Raw genomic sequence first — 27,598 nt, 5'->3', positions numbered from 1 at the left:
TTTTCTTTTTTTCCCTTTTTTTTTTTTTTGAGACAGTCTCACTCTATCACCCAGGCTGGAGTCCAGTGATGCAATCTCAGCTCACTGAAGCCTTGATCTCCCTGGCTCAAGCAATCCTCCCACCTCAGCCTCCCAAGTAGCTGGGACTACAGGTGCACACCACCACGCCTGGCTAATTTTTGTATTTTGTAGAGATGGGGTTTTGTCATGTTGCCCAGGCTGGTCTTGAACTCCTAGACTCAAGCAATCCTCCTGCTTTGGCCTCCCAAAGTGCTGGGATTACAGGAGTGAGCCACCGCACCTGGCCAAAATGTTCCATGTCTTTATCTGGATGGTGGTTACCTGGGTGTCCAAAAATGCATTGAGTGGCCAGGCACAGTGGCTCACTCCTGTAATCTCAGGACTTTGGGAGGCTGAGGCAGGAGGGTCACTTGAGTCCAGGAGTTCAAGACCAGTCTGAGCAATATAGCAAAACCCCATCTCTACTAAAAATACAAAAACTAGCTGGGCATTGTGACTTGGGCCTGTAATCCCAGATACTCAGGAGGCTGAGGCACGAGAATCACTTGAAGCCGGGAGGCAGAGATTGCAGTGAGCCAAGATTGCACCACTGAACTACAGCCTGGATGACAGAGTGAGACCTTGCCTGAAAAAAAAAAGAAGTGTTGAGTAGCACACTTCAGATTAGAGCACTTCACACTCATTACTAAATATAAATTGCACCTTAAGGCCAGGGCAGTGTCTCATGCCTGTAATCTCAACACTTTGGGAAGCCGAGGCAGGCAGATCACCTGAAGTCAGGAGTTCAAGACCAGCCTGGCCAACATGGCGAAATCCTGTCTCTACTAAAAATGCAAAAATTAGCCAGGCATGGTGGCAGGTGCCTGTAGTCCCAGCTACTTGGGAGGCTGAGGCAGGAGAATTGCTTGAACCTGGGAGGCGGAGGCTGCAGTGCGCTGATATGGTGCCACTGCACTCCAACATGGGTGACAGAGCGAGACTCGTCTCAAAGAAAAAACAAATTAAATAAGTTGTGCCTTAATAAAATAAAGACAATAGAAAGGGAGGAATTAGGAGAATAAGTTGTTGTAAGGGCAAACAAGGTTCATAAAGCACACACCCCCCGTGGTGGTTGTGAGGACTGGTGTGGGACAACAGAGGAAGAGAAGGCAGGGAGACCAGAGTTGAAGATTATTGCATGTTGTCCATGTTTTAATCTCTTAGACAGAAAAGGGCAAAGACATGCCCTTTTCATTGTCACCAGCTTTACTTTTACCTTTTAAAAGTAAATTGTGGCCGGGCGCGGTGGCTCAAGCCTGTAATCCCAGCACTTTGGGAGGCCGAGACGGGCGGATCACGAGGTCAGGAGATCGAGACCATCCTGGCTAACACAGTGAAACCCCGTCTCTATTAAAAAATACAAAAAACTAGCCGGGCGAGGTGGCGGGCGCCTGTAGTCCCAGCTACTCGGGAGGCTGAGGCAGGAGAATGGCGTAGACCCGGGAGGCGGAGCTTGCAGTGAGCTGAGATCCGGCCACTGCACTCCAGCCTGGGCGACAGAGCGAGACTCCGTCTCCAAAAATAAAAAATAAAAAAAAAAAATAAAAAAAAATAAAAAAAAAAAAAAGTAAATTGTTGGCTGGGCGTGGTGGCTAACACCTGTAATTCCAGCACTTTGGAAGGCTGAGGCAGGTGGATCACCTGAGGTCAGGAGATCCAGATCAGCCTGACCAACATGGTGAAACCTCATCTCTACTAAAAACACAAAAATCAGCCAGCCTGGTGGCACACACCTGTCAACTACTCAGTAGGCTGAGGCACAAGAGAATGGCTTGAACCCAGGAGGCAGAAGTTGCAATGAGCCTAGATCGCAACACTGCACCCCAGCCTGGGCAACGGAGCGACACTTTGTCCCAACAACAAAAAAAAGTAAATTGGATCGGAGTGCAGTGACTCACACCTGTAATCCCAACACTTTGGGAGGCCGAGACTGGAGGATTGCTTGAGAAGTCTTCCTGGCTGAAGTGAAGGTTTCCCAGGTTTTCTCACAAGAGAATGTCTTTTAAGTTTACAAAAGGAAAGGCTGAAATTAAATTCCCTGGTATCTTTCCATCGGCTGAATTTCCCTGAATTTCCTCTTGCTGAAACCTGGGGTCTCCCTGGCAGCTGGGCCCAGAGGAGGCAGGAAGTAAATAGCTGTTCTCTGAATGGGCTCTTCAGAGAAACGGGAATGTCCCCACTATATTCACTGCAAGAAACACAGGACCTCAAAGCTCTGGGGCCCAACTGGGAACTACACAAGTGGTTCCTCTTCCAGAAAGCCCACTCATAAGGTGCAGAGGCGTCCAATTTCCCAGGAACATATGGCACAGTGAGAGGCGAGTCTTCACCACCCAGAAGCTCAGGACAATGTCATCACTCACAGAGGCATCGATGGGAGGGCTGAGCTCAGGAACCCACGAGAGGCTCAGGGTGCTGCCATGAGCTTAGAGCCTAGATTTGAGGGGGCTGAAAGGTCACCAGGCTAAGATTTAGGGCTAACACAGAGGAGACAAGCCAACGCTGGGTCACTTTGAAGCTTGAAATCAGGGTTTTTAACCCCCACGCTGTTGACATCTTAGACCAGAAAATTATCTATTGTGGGGGTTGTTCTGTGCATTATGGGGTGTTCAGCAGCATCCCTGGTCGCTATCCACTAGATAACCGTAGCATCCCCCTCCCCCGCGAGGTTGACAACCAAAAACATCTCCAGGCCGGGCACAGTGGCTCACACCTGTAATCCCAGCACTTTGGGAGGCCGAGGTAAGCGGATCACCCGAGGTCAGGAGTTCAAGACCAGCCTGGCCAACATGGCAAAACCCCATCTCTACTAAAAATACAAAAATTAGCCAGACATGGTGGCAGGCGCCTGTAACCCCAGCTACTCGGGAGGCTGAAGCAGGAGAATCACTTGAACCCACGAGGCGGAGGTTGCAGTGAGCTGAGACCATGCCATTATACTCCAGCCTGGGCAATAAGAGCAGAACTCCATCTCAAAAAAAAAAAAGTCTCCAGATTTTGTCAAATGTCATCTTGGGGGCAATATCTCCCTCGATTGAGAATCACTGCTTTAGATAAAAGCAAACTCTTAGGCCAGGCTCGGTGGCTCATGCCTGTCATTCCAGCGCTTTGGGAGGCCGAGGTGGGTGGATCATTTGAGGTCAGGAGTTCGAGACCAGCCTGACCAACATGACGAAATCCTGACTCTCCTAAAAATACAAAATTAGCCGGGTGTGGTGGTGCGTGCCTGTAATCCCAGCTACTTGGGAGGCTGAGGCAGGAGAATCACTTGAACCTGGGAGGCGGAGGTTGCAGTGAGCTGAGATCACGCCATTGCACCCAGCCTGGGCAACAAAGGCAAAACTCCATCTCAATTTAAAAAAAAACAAAATCTTAGACTTGTCCATTTTTGGGCCATTGCCTGAAATCTTGGACAAAGGCCTAACTGACCCAGTTAAAATACCAGTATCTGAGCCTCACTGTTAGGCTGAAGCAAACCGAGGAGGCAATTAATTACGTGTTGCCTAACTTGCTTCTCCCTTGCAGTTTCAATTGCATTAGGCAGCCAGCTTCCCTTCCTCTCCACGGTTTGAATTGTTGCTGTGCCGGGCAAAAACTGCAGCTGGTCCACCCCAGAGCTGGCCTCATTTCAATAACAGCCGGGAGGACTGGCATGGGGCTTTCCAAGCTTAATTAGCTCATGTTTGTAAAGTTCCTTAGGAAGCTCAGGCCAGTATGCTATGGGAAGTCCAAGTTACTAGGATTCTCGCCACACTTAAAAAAAGAACATTCCCGGCTGGGCGCGGTGGCTCAAGCCTGTAATCCCAGCACTTTGGGAGGCCGAGACGGGTGGATCACAAGGTCAGGAGATCGAGACTATCCTGGCTAACACGGTGAAACCCCGTCTCTACTAAAAAATACAAAAAACTAGCCGGGCGAGGTGGCGGGCGCCTGTAGTCCCAGCTACTCGGGAGGCTGAGGCAGGAGAATGGCGTGAACCCGGGAGGCGGAGCTTGCAGTGAGCTGAGATCCGGCCACTGCACTCCAGCCTGGGCGACAGAGCGAGACTCCGTCTCAAAAAAAAAAAAAAAGAACATTCCCGCATAAAAAGGCTGGTAGAGCCAGAAAAGAGCGCCTCAGAGCGTGTGTGTGAATAGCGAAGGGTCCTTGTGAACCACATTTGAGACCGTAAAGAAAGAGAGTAACGCATTCCAACTTTCAGGCCCTCCTCCTATTCTCTAGAGCAGGAAATTATGTAAAGTATTTCCTGAACAGCTGAAGTATGTTAGAAACCTGCTAGCATCCTCCACAGTATCTCCAGGAAATGGACACCAAAGAATTTCTTTGCAACGAGAAACTATTTGAGCTCTACTGGCCGTTTCTACCTGAACAGGTTGGATACTTTCAGCCTGGGAGTGGAGAATACAATCTTCTTAGATCATGTTTATGTCAAACTCAGCATCCTACAGCAAGAACACACACGGGAAAAGAATTCCTCTTGTGTATGCACATTTATATGAAGAATTGTCATATATATAGTATACATACACATATATTAGTATACATCAAGAGAGACGGAGACAGAATGAAGAACTTTCTTTGTTAGGTAATTTAGCAATGTCAGTAATAGCTTGCTAGTTAGTTATTCCCGCTCGGTCTTCGGGTGGGGCAAGAATGAGGTCAGCCTCTTCTGTTTTAGGCAGAATTCTAGAACATGCAACAAAAGGAAACTGCTTGGCCCCATCCCACCTCTAGAGATTTGTCCTCTCCAAGGCCTGCCTATAAATCTCCCAGGGTGGGGATCCAGGAGCATGGTGCCCCGGCAAGCCAAGCTTGAACCTCCCAAGCAAATCAGCATCGGAATGTTGGTGGGGTCACAGGATCAAGAGCCATCTGGGAGCCAGCTGTGACTTGGGCTGATTCCCATGGTTTCCTATGAGAAGGGCGAGTGTGATCACTACAGCTGAAATACCAAAGAAAAATGGCAATTGTTACCTCCGGAGCAAAGAACAAGGCCTAGAGCAGAGCCGGTTCCTACAGAGAATGACAGATCGGATTATGCTGGCGAAGGCCAGGCAAGTTCTGTGCTTCCTAACCAGTTAGAAGCCTTTCCTCCCGCGGCGGCCGAGCTGGGATCCAGAGCTTGGGAAGCGTGGGACCTGCCTCTCTGAGACCTGGCTGTCAGCAGGAGGATGAGGAGCCAAACACATCCCATTGTTACCACCCACCCTCGGGGACTTGCAGGGAAACTGCACTCCTGGCCGAACGAGAAATATAAACCCTTGCCATCTTCTCTTTCCGGGGACAAAGGCACCACAGATTTTTAGTATTTTATCATGCTTTTGGAACGAATGTCAACCAAATGCCATCTTTTAGGGACAGCAGCTAAACTGTTCAACTGGAGTTCTTTAGTCAAATGGCAGTTACATTCATTGATCTGATGTCTTAAACTACTTAGGCTCAGGGAGTGACATTTAAAAAAAAAAAAAAAAAGTGGCTGGGTGCAGTGGCTCATGCCTATAATCCCAGCACTTTGGGAGGCTGCGGTGGGCAGATCACAAGGTCAGGAGTTCGAGGCCAGCCTGGCCAACATGGTGAAACCCCATCTCTAAAAATACAAAAATTAGCTGGACACAGTGGTGCATGCCTGTAATCCCAGCTACTCAGGAAGCTTAGGCAGGAGAATCACTTCAACCCAGGAGGTGGAGGTTCCAATGAGCTGAGATCACACCATTGCACTCCAGGATGGGCAACAAGAGCAAGACTCTGTCAAAAAAAAAAAAAAAAGGCCAGGTGCGGTGGCTCACACCTGTAATCCTAGCACTTTGGGAGGCCTGGGCGGGTGGATTGCCTGAGCTCAGGAATTCGAGACCAGCCTGGGCAACAACAGTGAGACCCCGTCTCTACTAAAATACAAAAAATTAGCTGGGCGTGGCAGCATGTGCCTGTAGTCCCAGCTACTCGGGAGGCTGAGGCAGGAGAATCTCCTGAACCTGGGAGGCGGAGGTTGCAGTGAGCCAAGATCACACCATTGCACTCCAGCCTGGGTAACGAGAGCGAAACTCCATTTAAAAAAAAAAGAAAAAGAAAAAAAGACCATCTTATTTATACATGTTTTTCTACATTTCTCCTGTATTTCAACAGTTTTGCTTTTAAAATATGTATTTTTTGCAGCCACAATCAGGAGATGCCTTCTGGGTGTCATACTTTGACCATTAACTTTAATTTTGAATTTATTCAAAGTTTTCTTATTTATCCAATCTTTCCTCATATTCCCTTGTTTTTATGGATAAGCTTCCAATATTTCTGCCTAAACTTGTTCAAGTTCTAAACATGAGTTTCTTCATAGTAGAAAAACAGTCAAGTGTTCCCTCATTTAAGAAACTTCATAAAAAAAAAAAAAAAAAGAAACTTCATTAACACTAGTATTAGGGGCCTATCAGGTATTGATACTGACAAGCTTCCATCACCAAGTTGGACTTGGGTGGTTTGGTCCTGTTCTTATGGCCAGTAAGAAGTTAGGTGAGGAGGTGCTCCAATTATTCTGTCCAATAGAATTAAGAGAAAGGGAACCAGTGGGCACAGGAAGACAGCTGGACCTCTCACTGGGATACTGCAAAGGCTAACAGCCAGTCTAGGAACTTAGTCACAGTGGGCCCTCCTTGAGCCAGTTCCACTGTTCAGAGAGCTATGCCAAGCCCCTAAAAGACCTTAAAGGCTGACAAAACATTTGACTTTTCGGTAGAATCCTATCATTAAGTATATAAACAATCCAGTATGGTGATCTTATGTTTACTTGTATCTGACTGACAAGGGGAAAAAAAGAGAAGAGTACTAATAAACTTAGCCTAGACGGTAAAATATATCAAAACAAGGGTCTATGTAAGAACAAACAGAAATCTTTGGTGTTAAAAGGTTGGAGGCAGCTGGGTGCAGTGGCTCATGCCTCTAATCCCAGCCCTTTGGGAAGCTGAGGCAGGAGGATAGCTTGAGGCCAGGAATTTGAGACCAGCCTGGGCAACATAGCAAGACTTTGTTTCTTCAGTTACTATGGCTATTCCCAACAACAAAAAGTTTGGAGTAGCTGTAATACTTGTCTGGGATGTATCTATTATGTAGGAATTAGTATCTATACTTTTCTTATGCCAGGCACTTAGCTGCCCCACCAAAACGTCTTTCACTGACATAATAAAGAGGCAGGATTTGAATTCAGACAGATCTGGCTCTTAAATACTAGTCCATTTGACTGCATCATGCTACCTCCCACAACTGGGATGGGAAAAGACATTGACAATTGTGAAAAGCCTGGAATGCACGAACTGATCAGTTTAAGAGGGTTCGATGCATACACCTCCTACAGTGTTATGAAACTGTCCCAAATATTTAGGAGGAACTGGGTGTTTACAGACACTAGAATTAGCTTTCAAACTATGCCAAAAACATGTCGTTTAACATTCAAGTGCTCAAAATTAAATTGTACTTCTGCCCTCAAAAAACCCTAGTTGATAGCTTGGGTGTTTCTTATCATCTTTATTAGCTGGGGTTATGAAACTTAAATGGGTGATGTTGCTGAAACACTTTTCTCTAACACTTTCCCATGGGGAGTTAGAGGGAGGCTGCATGATTTGGCCAGGTTTCCTTCATCACAAATTAGGTCAACAGCCCAATCCCAAAAGAAAGCACCATTAATGAAATGACATGTTTCAAGGGCTTTCCAAAATCAGTCCACCGGGTTTTGGCAAGCTCCAGCAAGGGTGGAGAGGGGTAAGGGGCAGCCAGGCCTTAATGGCCTTCTAAACTTGGGTCCTGTATCTGACAAGGTTTCCAATGGCTCATATGAACAAAACTGACTTTGCTGTTACTGCTGTTATGCAATTAAAGAAGCCAAATGCTGAAATAAAAATCTTACTTAACAACGAGGATTTACAATAACAAAAAATTATCCTGAGCTTTTTCTTCAGTGATGATGCAGCCACAGATGAGAGAAAAAAAATCAACATTAGGAAACAGAATGTTGATTTCCTTTGTTCTAAAAATAATCAAGTAGCTTATTTTTAGCCAAAATGCAATATAGCAATGAATCAATACTTTGTGAAATGTTTAACACTGATATCCAATCTTTTAATGTTACCCTTTTAAGATTATTTCAACAAGCAAAATAAGTGTTAGCAGTTTTTACTGTTAATTGCCAAATAGGTTTAGGAATATTACGTTTCCTCCCTTGCTTACAACAAAAACAAATACAAAAATGAAAGTTATAGGTAAAGATACATTATTTATCAGTGGTTTTTTTTTTTTTTTTGAGACGGAGGCTTACTACTGTCACAAGGCTGGAGTGCAGAGGCGCAATCTTGGCTCACTGCCACCTCCACCTCCCGAGTTCAAGCTATTCTCCTGCCTCAGCCTCCCAAGTAGCTGGGATGACAGGCTCCTGGCACCATGCCTGTAATCCCAGCTAATTTTTTGTATTTTTACTAGAGACAGGGTTTCGCCTGAGTGACAGAGACTCCATCTCAAAAAGAATAGTGTCTATCAACCTACACTGTACAGGAGGAGCCCTTGGGAATTGCATTTTTTAAAAAGACCCAAGGTGGACCCTCACGGCCCTCATCAACTAAACAGAACTGGGTACTTTCCCAGGTGAGGCCCATGTGCAGCCATGATTGACCTTGGAATCCCATTCAGCCTTGAAGTTTGGGAGGAATGAATTCTGCTTGTAGCTCCAGGAGAGATTTATGATTAAATTTAAGGTGTTTAGCCCATCTCCCTGGCCAAGGAGACTTAAGGAGACACTGGCTGAGGGTTTCTAGAAAATGTTATTCATTCTTCTGTAAAAACTGCAGCCAGGACTACTCTGGTTCATCACACCAATTCAGATGGGTTACCTTTCACCAGAGACATTAAAGGCTCCAAATTAGAAAGCCACACACAGGCATGGTGAAGTAAAGAAAAGGGTGGACTTTAATGTTTATTTACAGGATGCTGCAAGATATGAAATTCCACATAGAAATAAGAAACCTAGTCAGAGGACAAGCTTCATACAGTATGTACAGTTGGAACTGTTCAAGTATAGTTTCAGTGTAAAAAGTGCTACAATAACAAACCACATTTAAAAAGAGTTCTTAGTAGAGAAACAATAAGACAAAATACCAAACATGGTACACAACAAATGTATGCCTCAGCTACGTGATCTAAAAGGTAAAGGTCCCAGGAGCCCCATCCTGAACTTGGAAGGTGTAGCCTTCAGAGGTAGTTTCCGGCACAACGTTTTGATCTTCCTCTTCCTGGAAATATATTATAAAAAGAATGTAAGTATTTCAAGCAGCAGCCTACCTAGAAGTCTGTATTTAATCTCTAGGTCTTGATCTGCATATTATACCTTTAATCCTGTATGATATTCTAGTATTTGACATAGGGGAGGGAGGGTCTCTGAAACTTTGCCAATTCATGAGTGCCTGGGGAGTTGCAGGGACTGGGGATAAGAAATGCTATTACAGTGACAGAAACAGATTTTTTTCTTCCCCAACTGCCACTTTTCAATAGGAAAAGACTGTATTAGGCCCAGAGCATAGTGGTGGGTTTGGCCTCCTTCTCTATCACCTCCTACAATGACACCCACTAACTTACCCTCCAGATATTCTAAGATTCTCAAGGCTGTTCATTTGAAACTAATCTGGGGACTTTTAAAATCTCAGTTTAAAAAGATTTTATTACCATCAAGCCAAACTAGAGGGGCAAATAAGTACATTATGTCCTATGCACACTGATATTTTACTACATTTAACAAAGATATGAGACTTATTTTAAAAAGTATGAGGGGAAAAAAAGGCTCATGGCCGTGACTTTAGATGTTTCCAAGTTGTTATTAATATTACCATCCATTACTCACCTCTACAGAGAAATACTTCTCAATTAAGCTTAACGAAGCCTTATACACAGACTCATTTTCATGGTTTTGTAGAGCTTCAATTTTGTCTAAGCCGCCACATTCTTCAATCATTATACTAAGTTTCTCAGTTTCACCTAGTTTTTCAGCAGCCTAAAAAAAAAAATTCCAAGTTTACTGGTGTATACTCTGAATGTTTTAATGAACAAAACAACATCGATAATTTGAATATAGATACATGTCAGGCAGAAATAATCACCTAACAGTCCCTTCAACAAACCTATCACTATCACAGTCCATTTTATATTTTGTTGAAATTCAATGTGATTGGATCTATACCTGCTTTTAGCACTACTTCAACTGGAGCCAAAGATCTTACAATCAATAGCTCTCAACCTTTTCTATGTATCAAAATCACGTGGGCAATTTTTAAAACACACTACATTCCAGTTCAACTGGTCTGCTATGGGAACAGGGGCTTATTGTTCTGTAAAAAATCCTTTATCATCACAAGGTGTAGTCAAGGTGTCAAAGGCAAAGATGGCCTATGGAGTGCTAAACTAAATGTCTGACCAGAATGTGTGTTGGTATTAAGGATTTACTGGACATACGGAATGGTATGTAGGTTAGTTTTCCTTTAAATTTTCAACTTTAAAGAGATACATAAATATCTATAGATGAAATAACAGATTTGCTTCAAAGTAACTTAGGGGATTAGATGAGGTGAAGAAGAAATACTGGCCACATATTGACAAATTATTTATACACAGTGACAAATACGCCAGCATCCATTATTGTAGGCTCAACTTTTTTTTTTTTAGACAAGAGTTTCACTCTTGTTGCCCAAGATGGAGTGCAATGACGCAAACTCAGCTCACTGTAACTTCCGCTTCCCGGGTTCAAGCGTTTCTCCTGCCTCAGCCTCCTAAGTAGCTGGAATTACAGGCGCCTGCCACCACACCCGGCTAATTTTTTGTATTTTTAGTAGAGACGGGGTTTCACTATGTTGGCCAGGCTGGTCTCAAACTCCTGACCTCGTGCTCTGCCCACCTCAGCCTCCCAAAATGCTGGGATTACAGGTGTGAGCCACTGTGCCCAGCCTGTAGACTCAACTTCTATATGTAAAAATCTCTAGAATCTAAAGTTGATGAGTAGGACTTACCTACCACCAATCACTATGACAAAGTGCCATATGCTGGTACGCTTGGATCAATTAGGGATACAACCAGAAGAAAAATATAAGTTATTCAAATTTTTTTTTTCTGAGATAGTTTCACTCTTCCGGCCAGGCTGGAGTGAAGTGACATGATCTTGGCTCACTGCAACCTCCACCCCTGGCCCAGGGTTCAAGCGATTCTCCTGCCTCAGCCTCCCAAGTAGCTGGGATTATAGGTGCCTGCCACCACACATGGCTAATTTTTGTATTTTTAGCAGAGACGGGGTTTCACCATGTTGGCCAGGCTGGTCTCGGACTCTTGACCTCAGGTGATCCACCTACCTTGGACTCTCAAAGTGCTGTGATACAGGCATGAGACACCATGACTGGCCAAGTCATTCAAATTTAATTTCACCAAAATTCAGTATGAAATTGGGACATTAAATCAAGTAAGTAAACAGATGTGATGAGTTCACATAAACGCCCGACTTCGATTCAGGTCCCATCATCCACTTGTCATCTCTTTCATCTTTGATAATGCCTGCCACATTTTTAATCAAAGGTGTGGCCCACCTAAACAGGCTTTCTGAATCTGTGGCTTACTAGTGACTAAACTTACAACAGTTGCCCTCCCCCAGGTCTAAATAGTAAACTGATTATTATCAAGTTCAAATTCAAACAAAGCCACCTTGATAGGTCTTACCTGAAAGATATTTGAAATGGCATCCAAGATAACCAGAATAATCTTGGTATCTTTTGCAGTTAAGAGGTTCATCAACGGTTCTATTATGCCACAGTGAACAAGGTACACAATCTGCTCAACTGTTCCACCACTAGTGTAGTTGGTCACGGCCCATACAGCTTCCTTTTGTGTCTTAAAATCTGCCTATTAAACATAAGGAAATGGTTTTATTTCAGAAAGTTGCAAGAATAAGTTTCCAGGAGTACTTTTTCACAAAAACAATGACTCAAAGTACCAAGGTTCTATCCAACTGTAAGTGAAAGGGGTTACTGGGTATTTTTCAGCAAAGGACTCCAAGTAGAACCCAAGATTCTTGCACGTGAAGAAGCTTATCAAGCAGAGCTTTCTATAAATACTAAAAATGACTTGATTAAATCCTAAGACTTCATTACCTTAGAGAGAACACTGACAAGGAATGGGACTAATCCATGATTCACAACTTGCTGTATCTGGTCCTGACGGCCAGCTGTGATGTTTGACATTGTCCATGTAGCTTCCTTCTGAATGTTAGTTTTGGGGTTGGTGAGCAGGCTGGGAAAGACAGCGAGCGCTCCTGCATCAATTACAACCTGAGTCTGTTCATCTGTACCAGTGACAATATTCCCTATGGCTCTTAGGGCAGGAGTCTGAAAAAAAAAAAAAAATGTTGATGCTGGTTTTTTCCCAGCACTTCAGAAATTCTGTACCCTAAAAGTTTTAACAAGAGGCCCATCATGGGTATGAAATAGGTAATATTTCAATATTAGTATCAACTGATAATGCTTTTTTTTTTTTGAGAGACAGGAGTCTTGCTCTTGTCACCCAGACTGGAGTGCAATGGCACGATCTCGACTCACTGCAGCCTCTGCCTCCCGGATTCAAGCAATTCTCCTGCCTTAGCCTCCCAAGTAGTTGGGATTACAGACGCGTGCCACCACATCCAGATAATTTCTTTGTATTTTTAGTAGAGATGGGCTTTCATCATGTTGGCCAGGCTGGTCTCTAACTCCTGACCTCAGGGGATCCACCCACCTTGGTCTCCCAAAGTGCTGGGATTATACAGGCGTGAGGCACCATACCCAGCCCTGATCATGCTTTTTATACTAATGTCCTAATCTACAAGTAAATAACTTACCACAATTGGCAATTCAGAAGCTCCTAGAAGCTTCACAAGTTGGGGCACAACTCCTGTTTTCACGACCATGTCAATTCGTTCATTCGGACCGTCAGTAAGGTAGGAAATAGCCCAGCAGGTATCTGCTAATACTTCTGGATCATCATGATGCAGGAGCCGAACTAAGGTAGGAAGAATCTGCTCAACAGCATCTATTGGGGGTGCAGGATTCTTGTTGCGGCAAAGATTTGAAAGTGTCCAGGTAAGATTGCGTAAGTAGCCACACTAGGGGGAAAAAAATAGGCAATGAGAGGTTCTGTCTTTTGAGAAGATGGGGGAAATTAGAATGAAGAAGTGAGTAACTTTATTCATGTTAGTAACTTACTGCTAAAGATGACATATCAGGAACCGCAAGCAGAGCCAACAGTGGGTCAACTGCACCATACTTAATAACCAAGTCTCGGAACACTGAGCCGTCACCTGAAAAAAAAGGCAAGATTAATTTTATTATCTTGTCCAACACCACCAATGTTCAGTGACTGATGCACCAGCAAAAACTCCCAAACGTACTTAGATGCCCCTCTGCTGCCTTTGTAAAGACGACACTTTCATTCCTAATAACGGCTTGAAAGCAAGCTCAAAACTTGATGAAGTCGTTACTATTTATAAGGCCTTTCTTTGAACTCATTACGCTTAGATACATTCAGTCAAAAGAACTTCAAGTCCAAGTACCTGCAATGTTTCCTAGAGCCCAGACGGCTTGTTCACTGATGTGAGCATGGGGAGATGCCAACAGAGAGATGAATGCTGGGATGGCACCTCCATCTACCACAGCCTTGGTCTGTTCTGATGTCCCAGAAGCAATGTTAGTGAGTGCCCAAGCAGACTCAAACTGAATGGGACTACAATCAGTTCTGCCCAAGAAGGACACAAATTTTGGAATCAAACCAGCCCGGATTATGCTGTCTATGGGGGGCTGTTTTTCTCTAGAAAGTAGTTTCCTAAAGGGGAACAAAAAGAGAAATAAAAGTTGAAAGTGGTTAACAAAAGGAGTTTGTGTAAAAACCAATTTAAAATGCAATTCAACAGTTTAGAACTTCAGACAACCTTTTAAGTAAATCACTAAATGCTGAGACATTCTGGAATCTAAGAGAAGCTGAACAGATTACCTATATGGTGCTATATATGCGGTATCATTAACTACCATTTTTCCAAAAATTAATGTAGATTACCCTCCTCTCCATCCCTGCAGAAATCTACAGATCTTGTCACTTTTTAAAAAAACTTTTGACGTTCTGACAGGGTTAGACTCCCATTGTTAACTGAATTTGTTCTCCCTGATAGTTGTGGTTAAGCACATTTTTCTTTTTGAGACGGAGTCTCGCTCTGTTGCCCAGGCTGGAGTGCAGTGGCCGGATCTCAGCTCACTGCAAGCTCCACCTCCCAGGTTCACACCATTCTCTTGCCTCAGCCTCCCAAGTAGCTGGGACTACAGGCGCCCGCCACCTCGCCCGGCTAGTTTTTTGTATTTTTTAGTAGAGACAGGGTTTCACCGTGTTAGCCAGGATGGTCTCGATCTCCTGACCTCGTGATCCACCCGTCTCGGCCTCCCAAAGTGCTGGGATTACAGGCTTGAGCCACCGCGCCCGGCTACATTTTGTTTTTCTGAGACGACCTCACTCCACCCAGGCTAGAGTGCAGTGCCATGATCACAGCTCACTGCAGCCTCCACCTCCTGGGCTCAAGTGATCCTCCCACCTCAGACTCTTTAGTAGCTGGGACAACAAGTGCGCACCACCACACCCGGGTAATTTTATTTATTTTTTGAGACAGAGTCTTGCTCTGTCACCAGGCTGAAGTGCAGTAGCAAGATCTCAGCTCACTGCAACCTCCGCCTCCTGGGTTCAAGCAATTATCGTGCCTGGGTCTCCGGAGTACCTAAGATTACAGGCATGTGCCACCACACCCAACTAATAATTTTTTTTGTAGAAACGGGGTCTCACCATATTGCCCAGGCTGGTCTCAAACTCCTGGGCCCAAGTAACCCGCCCCCTAGCCTCCCAAAGGGCTGGGATTATAGGCATGAGCCACAGTGTCCAGCCTAGAACTTTTTAATGATAATTTACCATTGAAATTTGTTCTTCCGCACACTCTCAAGCTACAGAACTTATTAATCCTTTCTATCATATCATAAATATCTGTGTATGGTGGGAGGTAAAGGTCAAATTATACTGATCTCCTAAATGGATCTATCATTCTAAATGCATGTCTCAATCCCACTTACTATTTATTTCTTCCTTTCCCCGCCAGTGACCTGAAACATTACTTTGGTAAAAATTTTATGGGCAGGTGCAATGGCACACACCTATGATCCCAGCACTTCAGGAGGCTGAGGTGAGAGGATTGCTTGAACCCAGGCATTCGAGACCAGCCTGGGCAAAATAGCAAGGCCCCTCTCTCAAAAAAATTAATAAATAAAAAATACTATTTGGCATATGGCTGGCTGGCCTAATCTTTCCTTACACACTATCTGTCCCTTCCTGCCCCCACCCAAAAAAAAAAAAATCTAAAAACCTGAATTTCTTGGGCTACCCATGCTATTGCAGACAAGACTTACCTGGCAGCTTGAGTAGCTTGGAGCTGATTTTCCACATTGCTGCTATTTATGCCTTTGACAATGTCATCAACAGACCAATTTACAGTACCCTAGAAGAAAAGTGAAATTTTGCACATTATCATTAAGCTTAAATACAAACAATAAAATCCACACTTACTTGTGTAAACATCATTAGGCTTATAGCCAGCTACTACATATTTAACCCTACATTTAATTTTGCCTGTTAAATATTCATTATTTTATACGTAGAACAGTTTCCAAACTCGGTGTCATGACTCACTAGAGTCTCAAGTTATGGAGTATCCAAGTGTTCTGTTGCTAAAAAAGGCAGCTTTGAACCATTTAAAAAATGAACTAGAAGGCCAAGCATGGTGGCTCACACCTGTAAGCCTAGCACTTTGGAAGGCTCAGGAGGGAGGATGGTTTGAGCTCGGGTGAGACCTCCCCACGACAAAAAAAAAAAAAAATCCAGGCATGGTGGTGTCTGCCTGTCGCCATACAAGACCAAAGATTATTTCTACATTAGTCTCAATAACTTGCATTCAGATATACTTTGAGGGAGAAAGACATGAAGTTATAGGCAACGTTCTGAGGATTTTCTTTTTTTGAGATGGAGTTTCACTCGTTCCCCAGGCTAGAGTGCAGTGCCACGATCTTGGCTCACCACAACCTCCGCCTCCTGGGTTCAAGCGATTCTCCTGCCTCAGCCTCCCGAGTACCTGGGATTACAGGCATGCGCCACCATGCCCAACTAATTTTTTTTGTATTTTTAGTAGAGACAGGGTTTCTCCATGTTGCTCAGGCTGGTCTTGAACTGCCAACCTCAGGTGATCCGCCCGCCTGGGCCTCCCAAAGTGCTAGGATTACAGGTGTGACCCACCACGCCTGGCCGAGGATTCTCATATCTAATTTTATAATCTGTGTATTTCCATGGTTGAGTGTTGTTGCAAATATAAATGTTTTATGTTCAGCTGGGCGAAGTGGCTCATGCCTGTAATCCCAGCACTTTGGGAGGCCGAGGTGGGTAGATCACCTGAGGTCAGGAGTTCAAGACCAGATTGGGAAACATGGTGAATCCCCATGTCTACTAAAAATGCAAAAATTAGCTAGACATGGTGGTGATCCCCTGTAATCCTAGCTACTTGGGAGGTTGAGGCAGGAGGGTCACTTGAACCCAGGAGATGGAGGCTGCAGTCAGCCGGAGATCGCACCACTGCACTCCAGCCTGGGTAACAGCTCAAGACCCATTCCCCGACCCCCACCAAAAAATATATATATATATTTATGTTGTGAATCACAGTAGAAAGGTTTGAGAACCAGTGCTACCCGTAATTTAAAAAGACAGTATCCCTGTCTCTCCAGGAGCCTGACGCCTCACAGAGGAAATGTGACAAGGAGACAAACAGCGTAAAACAAGTGGTAAATAGATGGGCTACACAGCATTTACTCCCCATTTTGGGTGCAGAACCAGGTGCTAGAGAATCCTGAGAAAGAAGTGTCTTTCCTGCTAGACTAAGGAGTGCTATAAGGAGAAGATGAGCTTTGAGTATTAGTACCCTAGATATAGAACATAGATAGTATTCAATTAAAAAAAAAAAAAGATAAATGTGGAGTGCTAAAGGAAGCATAATGTGGCTGGGTGTGGTGGCTCACACCTGTAATCTCAGAACTTTGGGAGGCCAAGGCAGGCAGATCACCTGAGGTCAGGGTTCGAGACCAGCCTGACCAACATTGCGAAACCCCGTCTCTACTGGAAAAAAACAAAAATTAGCTGGGCATGGTAGCACATGCCTGTAATCCCAACTACTCCAGAGGTTGAGGCATGAGTATCGCTTGAACCCAGGAGGCGGATGTTGTGGTGAGCCAAGATGGTGCCTTGCACTCCTGCCTGGGCAACAAAGCAAGGCTTCATCTTAAGAAAAAAAAAAAAAAAAAAGGACGCATATTGTGAGAAAAAGATGTAGGAAAGTGCCCAGATGAAAGATAAATTTGAAAATCTAAGATAGGTCTACTTTATGGAAGGCCTTCATGGAGCAGGGATTTTTATTTTACAGATAGTGTCTCACTGTCACCCAGCACAGAGTACAGTAGTGCAATCATAGCTCGCTGCAACCTCAAAATCCTGGCAAGTGATCCTTCTGTCTCAGCCCCCTGAATACCTAGGACTAAAGGCCAATGCCACCATGCCCAGCTAACTTTATTTTTTATAGAGACAAGGTCTTGCTACGTTGCCTAGGCTGGGCTCAAACTCCTGGCCTCCAGTGATCCTCCCATTTCAGCTTCCCAAAGTGTTGGCATGAACAGGCATGAACCACCATGCCGAGCTGGAATATGAATTTTTTTATTTTTATTTTTTTCCTTGATTGTTGCCCAGGCTGGAGTGCAATGGGACGATCTTGGCTCACTGCAACCTGCACCTACCAGGTTCAAGCAATTTGGAGGATGGATTTTGAGGAGAGAAAACACATGTCTAAGGCAGTACTTTAGGAAAAATTTCAGGAAAATAATATATGGCACAGAAAGGAGGAAATGATAACTTAGGAGGCTACCGTAAATATTTCAGAAGGAAAGTCCTGAACAAAGCTGGTGACAAATACAAAAAAAGAGAGAATACCAAAAAAGGCAGAAATAAACCAAAAACGGGCAGGGCCTGGTGGCTCACGCCTGTAATCCCAGCACTTTGGGAGGCCAAGGCAGGCATATCACGAGGTCAGGAGTTCAAGACTAGCATGGCCAACATGGTGAAATTCTGCCTCTACTAAAAATACAAAAACAGACCGGGCAGTGGCTCACACCTGTGATCCCAGCACTTTGGGAGGCCGAGGCGGGTGGATCACGAGGTCAGGAGATCAGAGACCTTCCTGGCTAACATGATGAAACCCCGTCTCTACTAAAAATACAAAAAAATTAGCTGGGCAGGGTGGTAGGTGCCTGTAGTCCCAGCTACTTGGGAGGCTGAGGCAAGAGAATGGCGTGAACCTGGGAGGTGGAGCTTGCAGTAAGCTGAGATCACACCACTGTACTCCAGCCTGGGCGACAGAGGGAAACTCAAAAAAACAAAACAAAAAAAAAATACAAAAACTAGTCAAGCATGGTGGTGCGTGCCCGTAATCCCAGCTACTCAGGAGGCTGTGGCAGGAGAATTGCTTGAACCCAGGAGGCAGAGGTTGCTGTGAGCCAAGATTGTGCCACTGCACTCCAGCCTGAGCAACAAAGCAAGACCCCGTCTAGGGAAAAAAAAAAAAAAAGAATAAACCAGAAACTGGTTGGCTCTGGACACAGTGGTCAGGTCAAGGTACCCAGTTAGCAGCTAGAAATGCAGGGAAGTCTGAAGGAAGGTCAGAGCTAAAGGAAGATCCTAAATCAGCTTCAGTGGATTATGGAAGGCAGGAAAGAAGACAATTACTAATTGGGAACAGAGAAAAAGATCTTCACAGATAGTTACAACCTAAGGCTAAAAATGTTAAGTTTACTGGAATTTCTAAGAAAAGTTCCTACTGATTTTCTGGATTTCACGTAACTCATAAACCAAAATACATTTTTTACCTGGTTGTTGCGGTTTTCCTGCAGCGGAGAAGTAGCATCATCAGGAAATGAGCTTACGTTTCTCCTCTTCAGCATCTGGTCATCCTTCTTAGCTTTCCTCAGCTCCACATTGACCTCTATTCTGCGACGCCTCATTTCCTTGAGAAAAGATAACATGCCGTTTCACCTATCACATCAGTTTTTGTTGCTAAGTGAGGGTATTTTTAAAAAGATCCCTAAGTTTTCACCCCTTTCCAAATGTCCTCCCATTTAAACACCACCACAGGAAAGCAACAGAAGGTACTCACTGTACTGTCTTTTCCCTTGTTCTTGAATCTGTGAAGACGGGCAGCTGGTGTATTAGCATTCTCATTGGTGGACATGGTTATGAGACAAAGGGAGAAAGCTAAAAGATGGGCGAGGAGAAAAATATTTCCTTTATCATTTTCCTTTGTCAATAATAGTACCAAATAAGAATTGAATTATCAAGCATCTACTGAATCCACACCTGTATACTAGAGGGGGGATCATCATGCTTTCAGCACTATGAAATAGCTTTACCCAAACGGGAACTGTCCCCCTTCCCTCTGAAGCGCTGAGACTTCCTGGAGAGGGCTGTCCATCAGAAATAGAATGCAAGCTATATAAATTGAAACTTCCTAGTAGCCATACTTTTTAAAAGGCGAAAAGAAACAAGTGAAACTAATTTCAATAATTTATTTTACTTAACCCAACATATCCAAATAGTATTTCAACATATATATTTCAATATATAAAATAACTGACATCTTTTACATTCTTTTTCCATACTCTATCTTTGAAGTCTTTTGTGTACTTTAAGCTTACAGCGTATTTCAATTTGGACTAGCCACGTGTGTCCACCGTTTCTGACAGCCTGGCTCGATACTCCAGAGTCCCTAATAGTTAATCCAAGGCAAAGCAGGGGAACCAAGTTAACTTACAGCTAAAAATTATGTGCCAGGGCAATAAATTCAGATTCTCAGGAGGCTCGCACTACTTTACTGTCTTTACTTGGCCAAAATAGGTGCAGATTCGAAAACTAAAAAAAATTTGCTTCATCATTACATTATGGTCAACATTAAAAATGCAGTGCCGCATGTCGCATATTTGATTTGCATTTCCAGAGACTAGGAGCGAATGCACTTAATTAGGACGACATCAGCTGTGCGTCATTCAGAAGACGACAAAAGTCAAAGCCCTCCTTACAATTTGCTATCTTTGCTTTCATTACGCTCGCCTACGACTTGGTGGCACAGCCACCCCGGGGCCAAAGTGTCAGAGACAGTGCTCCCAACTGCCACCCCCAGCCCCTGCCCCTGCCCCTACGTCGGGGAAGATGCAACGAGAAAGGGGGAAGCGAGGCCAGGGCCGCCACGAGCCCTCCCGGGACATTCGCCCTCAGGCCTGGCTCGCTCCGATTCTCCCGGCCGCGACGCGTTATGGTCTCCGCTGCCGTTTGAAGAGCGTCGGCGCCCTAAACCCGCAGACCCCGCGAAACTCAGCCGCCTGGTCAATGAACCAGTCGCCCCCGAGGCCTAGACAACGCGGGAGGCTGAGCCAGGCTCGGCGTGGACCCGGGGCCTCCTTCCCCCCACCCAAAGGCGAACGCCGCCCGCGGGCAAACCGTTAGCGCTCGGGCCGAGCCGCCGCCTGAGTCTGTACCTGAGAAGCGGGCCCGGGCTTCCACGGGAGGCGATGCGGGGAATCAGCGGCTGTGGGACGGCTGCGCTCAAAGGGTCCACCTCGACTCAGCTCAAAGACCGTGTGGCTCGTGCAGCCGGCCGGCGCGATTTAAATTTCCCGGTGACTCCGCATTCCGATTGGCTGGTTCGAGCCCAAGCTGTGTGCCCATTGGTGGATTTGAAAAACACGTTGAGAGGGGAGGGAGTCATAGGGCTTAGGGGCGAGTGGGAGGGGGGGAAAAAAAAAAAAAAAGGAGGATGGCATCGCGAGATGAGGGAGCAGACGGGCGGTTCCCGAGCGCCTGGCCGGGCGGAGCGGGAGGACTCCAGATCCCGTCAAGCAACGCGAAGGGGCGGTCCCTGGGCCGTTCGTGTTTCCACTGGATTGAAGCGCGCATGGTCCCTGGGCGTTTTCCTGGGCGAGAGCCTTGAACAAATACCGCAAAATGATTCTCAAAGTCATTATTTTAAAAAAACTTTGTTGTTGATCTTCATGAAAATTAAAAAATGATAATTAGTAAATAAGTAATCTTTATAGAAAGACATATTGCTTTGCATTTTTTTCCTGTTACGATATCCGAAGAACTTGGCAGGGGTTTCTGGCCACTATGGGAGGGAAGATTTATGTTATATTTTTTAGTTTAGTTTTTTTTTTCAATTGCGTCGTAAAAGACTGTATAGAAGCCGCAAATATAGTAACAAAATATTTCTTATTCCTGTTTCTCCAAACACTCAAGTTTTGTATTTTTAAATAATTTCAAATGCAGCAGAATTGCAAATCCTTATCCAGATTTGCCAAATGTTAACACATTTGCTACTGCAATGTCTCTATACATATATATGTATACCTATGCACATGTGTACCTATGTGTGATTTCAATATGTTACTTTTTGAAACATTTGAGAGTTTCAGAATCATGTCCTTTTTCCTCTGTTTCACGGTGTATCTCCTAAGAAAAGACATTCTCTTACATAACCACACTGCAGTCGTCAAATTCAGAAAAACTGAAATTTCATGCTGTTGTTTAGTATGTAGTCTGTGTTCAAGTTTTGTCAATTGTTCCAGTAACATTCTATGCTCGTTACACATTTCTGAATTTTGCATTTTTTGCTATATGCTCAAACGAAGAAACAAAACAAAGATGGTCAACAGAGCATCAGGATTATGGGCCATTTTTGTTTCTGCAATTTTTTTGTGTTCTAAAAGATTACATTTTAGAAAAGTTGTCATGGTTTATTTCTTACTATAAATAAATTCAAACACCAAATTTGTCCATTCTTGCAGTCATTAATGCCAGCCTCATTCATTGTATAGCAGCCAGAGTTCATAAAGGGTTGCACCTACTCTTAATCAGCATAATCCCATCCCCCTAAATGCAAGAATGTGGAAGGAATTCACCCCTAAACCAATCACTGTGAGGCATTCTCTCAGCTACTGAGAATGGTTCAGGGGCAGGCACATGACCTAAATTCATCCAGTTGGACAGCCCGTGCCTTTTGTTTACTGGTTGGAGGTAGGAAAGCAGCCTCTGTTCTTCTGAACTGAGGGATGTGAGTCCTAGAAATCTGAATAAGAAAACTGTAGGGAAACCTTGAGAGGTCTGACCCGCTCTATCTCTGAAGGTTTGCAATTATGAGATCCGATACACATTTCTTTTGTATTGTCAAGTTGAGTTTCTTCTCTTTTTTTTTTTTTCTTTTTTTTTCTTGTCTTTGATACAGGGTCTGGCTCTGTCACCCAGGCTGGAGTGGAGTGGCACGATCTTGGCTAACTGCGACCTCTGCCTCCTGAGCTGAAGCCATCCTCCCACCTCAGCCTCCCAAATAGCTGGGACTACAGGTACATACCACCACGTCCAGCTAATTTTTGTATTTTTTGTAAAGACAGGGTTTCACTATTTTGCCCAAGCTGGTCTTGAACTCCTGAGCTCAAGCAATCCACCCACCTTCGCCTCCCAAAGTGCTGGGATTACAGGCCTGAGCCACCATACCAAGCCAAGTTGAGTTTCTTTTGCTTGAAAATACTGACTACTATGTGTCCAGAAGTGTTGAGTGTTTACCATGTATTAATACACTTGATCTTCACAACTGTGAGGTAGTACTGTTATTTGCTCTATTTCACAAAAGAGAGCACTGAATCACAAGTGTTTATGTAACTTGTCCAGGGTCACACAGCCAGTACATGGCAAAGACAGGATTCAGCCATAACAGATCCTGGTTCCAGGATCTGTATTCTGAACCGCTATTCTGTACTTGCACCTAAAAACAACCTGAAACAGAAGTATAATGCCCAAAATTGCCTTTGAAAGATACGATATAGTCGGGCACGGTGGCTCACACCTGTAATCCTAGCACTTTGGGAGGATGAGATGGGCAGATCACCTGAGGTCAGGAGTTCGAGACCAGCCTGGCCAACATAGGGAAACTTCGTCTCTACTAAAAATACAAAAAATTAGCTGGGCGTGGTGGCGGTTGCCTGTAACCCCAGCTACTTGGGAGGCTGAGGCAGGAGAATCGCTTGAACCTGGGACGCAGAGGTTGCAGTGAGCCGAGATCGCGCCATTGCGCTCCAGCCTGGGCAACAATAGCAAAACTCCATTTCGGAAAAAAAAGACTAGCCTATCCAACGTGGCAAAACCCTGTCCTTACTAAAAATACAAAAGACTAGCCTGTCCGATGTGGTAAAACCCTGTCTCTACTAAAAATACAAAAAATTAGGCAGGCGTGGTAGCACACACCTGTGTGGTCCCAGCTACTCGGGAGGCTGAGGTACAAGAATCGCTTAAACCTGGGAGGTAGAGGTTGCGGTGAGCCAAGATGACGCCACTGCACTACAACCCAGGTGACCGTGTAAGACTCCGTCACAAAAAAAAAAAAAAAAAAGGAAAACACCTATCATTTACAACCAAGTTTTAGCTGATGTATTAGTCCACTGGCATAGTCTGCTTAGGTTACCATAACAAAGTACTACAGGCTGGAAGGCTTCAATAACAAACATTTATTTTTCTCACATTTCTGGATCACAAAATCTGAAATAAGGGTGCCAGAGTGGTCAGTTTCCAGGAAGGGCCCCCTGTTTGGAGTCCAGATAACCATCGTCTCATTGTGTGCTAGCACGATCTCTTCATTTCAGCACAGAGGAGGGATAGTGAAAGCTCTCTGGTGTCTCTTCTTTTTTTTTTTTTTTTTTTTTTTTTTTTTGAGATGGAGTCTCGCTCTGTCGCCCAGGCTGGAGTGCAGTGGCGCGATCTCAGCTCACTGCAAGCTCCGCCTCCCAAGCTCCGCCTCCCGGGTTCACGCCATTCTCCTGCCTCAACCTCCCGAGTAGCTGGGACTACAGGCGCCCACAACCGCGCCCGGCTAATTTTTTGTATTTTTAGAGAGACGGGGTTTCACCGTGGTCTCGATCTCCTGACCTTGTGATCCGCCCGCCTCGGCCTCCCAAAGTGCTGGGATTACAGGCGTGAGCCACCGCGCCCGGCCTGTCTCTTCTTTTTTTTTCTTTCTTTTTTTTTTTTTTTTTTGAGACGGAGTCTCGCTCTGTTGCCCGGGGTGCAGTGGCCGGATCTCAGCTCACGGCAAACTCCGCCTCCCAGGTTCACACCATTCTCCTGCCTCAGCCTCCCGAGTAGCTGGGACTACAGGTGCCCGCCACCTCGCCCGGCTAATTTTTTTGTATTTTTTAGTAGAGACGGGGTTTCACCGTGTTAGCCAGGATGGTCTCGATCTCCTGACCTTGTGATCCGCCCGTCTCGGCCTCCCAAAGTGCTGGGATTACAGGCTTGAGCCACCGCGCCCGGCCTTTTTTTTTTTAAGACAGTCTCACCCTGTCACCCAGGCTGGAGTGCAATGGCACAATCCTGGCTCACTGCAACCTCCGTTTCCTGGTTTCAAGCGATTATCCTGCCTCAGCCTCCCAAGTAAGTGGGATTACTTGCATGCCACCACATCCGGCTCGTTTTTGTATTTTTAGTAGAGATGGGATTTCACCATGTTAGCCGGGCTGGTCTTGAACTCCTGACCTCATGATCCACCCACCTCAGCCTCCCAAAGTGCTGGGATTACGGGCATGAGCCACTGCGGCTTGCCTGGTGTCTCTTCTTATAAGGACAATAATCTCATCATGAGGGCCCCACCCTCATGAACTCATTTCAACTTCCCGAAGGCCCCATCTCCAAATACTATCATACTGGGAGTTAGGTTTTCAACATACGAGTTTTTGAGGGGGATGCAAACGTTCAGTACATAATATTCATTCACCATCCTGGGCAACATAGCAAGATGCCCTCCCCCAAACCACCGTCTCTACAAAAATAAAAATTTAAAAATTAGCCAAGGCCAGTGGTGGCTAACGCCTGTAATCTCAACACTTTGGGAGGCCGAGGCAGGTGGATCACTTGAGGTCAGGAGTTCAAGACCAGCCCAGCCAACGTGGTGAAACCCTGTCTCTACTGAAAATACAAAAATTAGCCAGGTGCGGTGGCTCGTGCCTATAGTCCCAGCTACTCAGGAGGCTGAGGCACAAGATTCGCTCGAACCCAGGGGCAGAGGTTGCAGTGAGCTGAGATGCGCCACTGCATTCCAGCCTGAGCAACAAAGTGAGACTCTATCTCCAAAAAAAAAAAAAAAAAAAAAAAATTTAGCCAAGCATGGTGGCGTGTGCCTGTAGTCCCCGCTACTTGGGAGGCTGAGGTGAGAGGATGACTTGAGCCTGGGAGGTGGAGGCTGCAGTGAGCCGAGGTTGCACTATTGCATTCCAGCCTGGGTGGTAGAGTGAGATGCTGTCTCAAAAAAAATTTTTTTTAAATCCATTCAGATTCTCTTCCTTGAAACTATGAATGTTGAGTGAAAACACACAAAGAAAGAAAGAAAGGGGCTGGAGCTGAGTTGGCTGAAAGACACAGGGCCACTAGCTACTGAAGCTGAGGTCCTTTGGTTTCTGTCTTTCTAGGCCGTAAACTCATGTTTCAGTTCTGTAAACTATACAACATCCCTCAAATACACCACTTTCTCACTTTTTTCTTCTTTTTTTACTTTTTTTTTTTTTTTTTGAGACGGAGTCTCGCTCTGTCGCCCAGGCTGGAGTGCAGTGGCGCGATCTCGGCTCACTGCAAGCTCCGCCTCCCGGGTTCACGCCATTCTCCTGCCTCAGCCTCCAGAGTAGCTGGGACTACAGGCGCCCACAACCGCGCCCGGCTAATTTTTTTTGTATTTTTAGTAGAGACGGGGTTTCACCATGGTCTCGATCTCCTGACCTTGTGATCCGCCCGCCTCGGCCTCCCAAAGTGCTGGGATTACAGGCGTGAGCCACCGCGCCCGGCTCACTTTTTTCTTCTTTTTGAGACAGGGTCTTGCTCTGTCGTCCAGGCTGGAGTGCAATGGCACAATCAGAGCTCCCTGCAGCCTCAACCTCCTGGGCTGAAGTGATTCTCGTACATCGGCCTCCCAAGTAGCTGAGACTACAGGCATGCACCACCACGCCCAGCTAATTTTTGTATGTTTTGTAGAGATGGGATTTTGCCATGTTGCCCAAGCTGGTCTAGAATTCCTGGGTTCAAGAGATCTGCCCACCCCAGCCTCCCAAAGTGCTGAGATTACAGGTGCGAGCCACTGTGCTCAGCCAAATACAGCCCTTTCTGATTTAATTTAGTGTGTCAGCAATCCCTAGTTATCCACCAAAACTCACGTTTCACCTTCCATTTGGTCTCCTTGTTGCTGGCAGATGGCTGCCTAGCCAGTGACTCTACTTTTCAGTTTCCTTGGATCGAGGTGAGGCCGTAAGTCTAGTTGATGCGAAAGTAATGCATTTGTCTAATGGGTTAGCACTTACAAAATGGTGTCTCTCTCTCTCCTTTCCCTGGCTTGAAGCAGACAAGCTGGTCACATTGGAAGCCCTATGAAGAAGGTGATAGGGCTGCAACATGGAAGGAACCTGGGTCCCTGTGTCAGCTGAAGAGTCTCCAAACCCATCCTGGGTTTACTTGCCTGTTCCTGAGTCTGCAGGTGGGACGGATGTTCCCAGCTGCTGGTAGAACCCCCACGCTGGCTTTCTTACCCTCTGCGTCAGGGCTACGGTGGCAGGCTTGGCTAAATGAAAGTCACTGGTGCTCCCTTCCCCACAAAAAGAGTAACTCAGAAGCAAAACTGCATCCTCGGGGAAACTGCAGAGATCAGTGCCACATATGGAGACCCTTCGGTAAGGAACTGTCCTCGTTTTGAGAAAGAGCTCTTGACCACCTTACTGATCACCAAATAAAAATGTAACCTGCCAGGCGGGGTGACTCATGCCTGCAATCCCAGCACTTTGGGAGGCCAAGGTGGGTGGGTCACTTGATGTCAGGAGTTTGAGACCAGCCTGGGCAACACAGTGAAACCCCGCCTCTACTAAAAATACAAAAATTAGCCAGGAATGGTGACGTGTGATTATAATCCCAGCGACTCAGGAGGCTGAGGCAGGAAAATCGCTTGAACCTGAGAGGCAGAGGTTGCAGTGAGCTGAGATTGTGCCGCTGCCCTTTAGCCTGGGTGACAGGGTGAGACTCCATCTCGAACCTTCTTGAAGCCCTCACCAGAAACAGATACTGGCACCATACTTCTTGTACAGCCTGCAGAACCATGAGTGACCAACCCCCCCAATCCCGCTTTTTAAAAAAATATAAATTACCTAGCCTCAGATATTCCTTTATAACAATACAAAATGGACTAATACACAGCTCTGAAGGAAAGTAAGTAGTCAAACTCCCTAGTGGGTAGGGAACCTTGAAGCATGCAGCTGGTACACATTTTTCTCAAAGGGCACATATCCCAAGGTGAGATCTACACTGATTCCCAAACAGT

The 27,598-nt window shown here is 45.3% G+C and overlaps 1 protein-coding gene across 1 annotated transcript; it reads right to left on the bottom strand.

Annotated features, from left to right (window-relative positions):
• Positions 1–8,977: 8,977 nt before the first annotated feature.
• KPNA2 (karyopherin subunit alpha 2) lies at positions 8,978–20,845 on the bottom strand. The gene is made up of 11 exons (XM_045374522.2): positions 20,742–20,845; positions 19,367–19,464; positions 19,080–19,217; positions 15,534–15,622; positions 13,649–13,917; positions 13,302–13,396; positions 12,938–13,201; positions 12,216–12,449; positions 11,785–11,967; positions 9,929–10,078; positions 8,978–9,323 (listed from the first exon to the last, which is right to left on the bottom strand). The coding sequence occupies exons 2-11, from the start codon at positions 19,439–19,441 to the stop codon at positions 9,231–9,233; spliced, it is 1,590 nt and encodes a 529-aa protein (XP_045230457.1). The 5' UTR covers positions 19,442–19,464; positions 20,742–20,845; the 3' UTR covers positions 8,978–9,230.
• Positions 20,846–27,598: the final 6,753 nt, after the last annotated feature.

The sequence above is a fragment of the Macaca fascicularis genome, chromosome 16 (genome assembly GCF_037993035.2).
Source record: "Macaca fascicularis isolate 582-1 chromosome 16, T2T-MFA8v1.1".
In the NCBI taxonomy this organism is placed as follows: domain Eukaryota; kingdom Metazoa; phylum Chordata; class Mammalia; order Primates; family Cercopithecidae; genus Macaca; species Macaca fascicularis.
This window is presented reverse-complemented; position numbering and strand designations above follow the sequence as displayed.

What these genes read in the sequence shown, in the direction of transcription:
- KPNA2 (XM_045374522.2), bottom strand. Translation starts at nt 19,441, where the DNA reads ATGTCCACCAATGAGAATGCTAATACACCAGCTGCCCGTCTTCACAGA. An exon ending in AGGAAAACCGCAACAACCAG is followed by an intron (nt 15,623 to 19,079) that starts GTAAAAAATGTA and finishes CTTTTCTTCTAG; the next exon opens with GGTACTGTAAATTGGTCTGT. An exon ending in AGAAGTATTTCTCTGTAGAG is followed by an intron (nt 9,324 to 9,928) that starts GTGAGTAATGGA and finishes ATATATTTCCAG; the next exon opens with GAAGAGGAAGATCAAAACGT.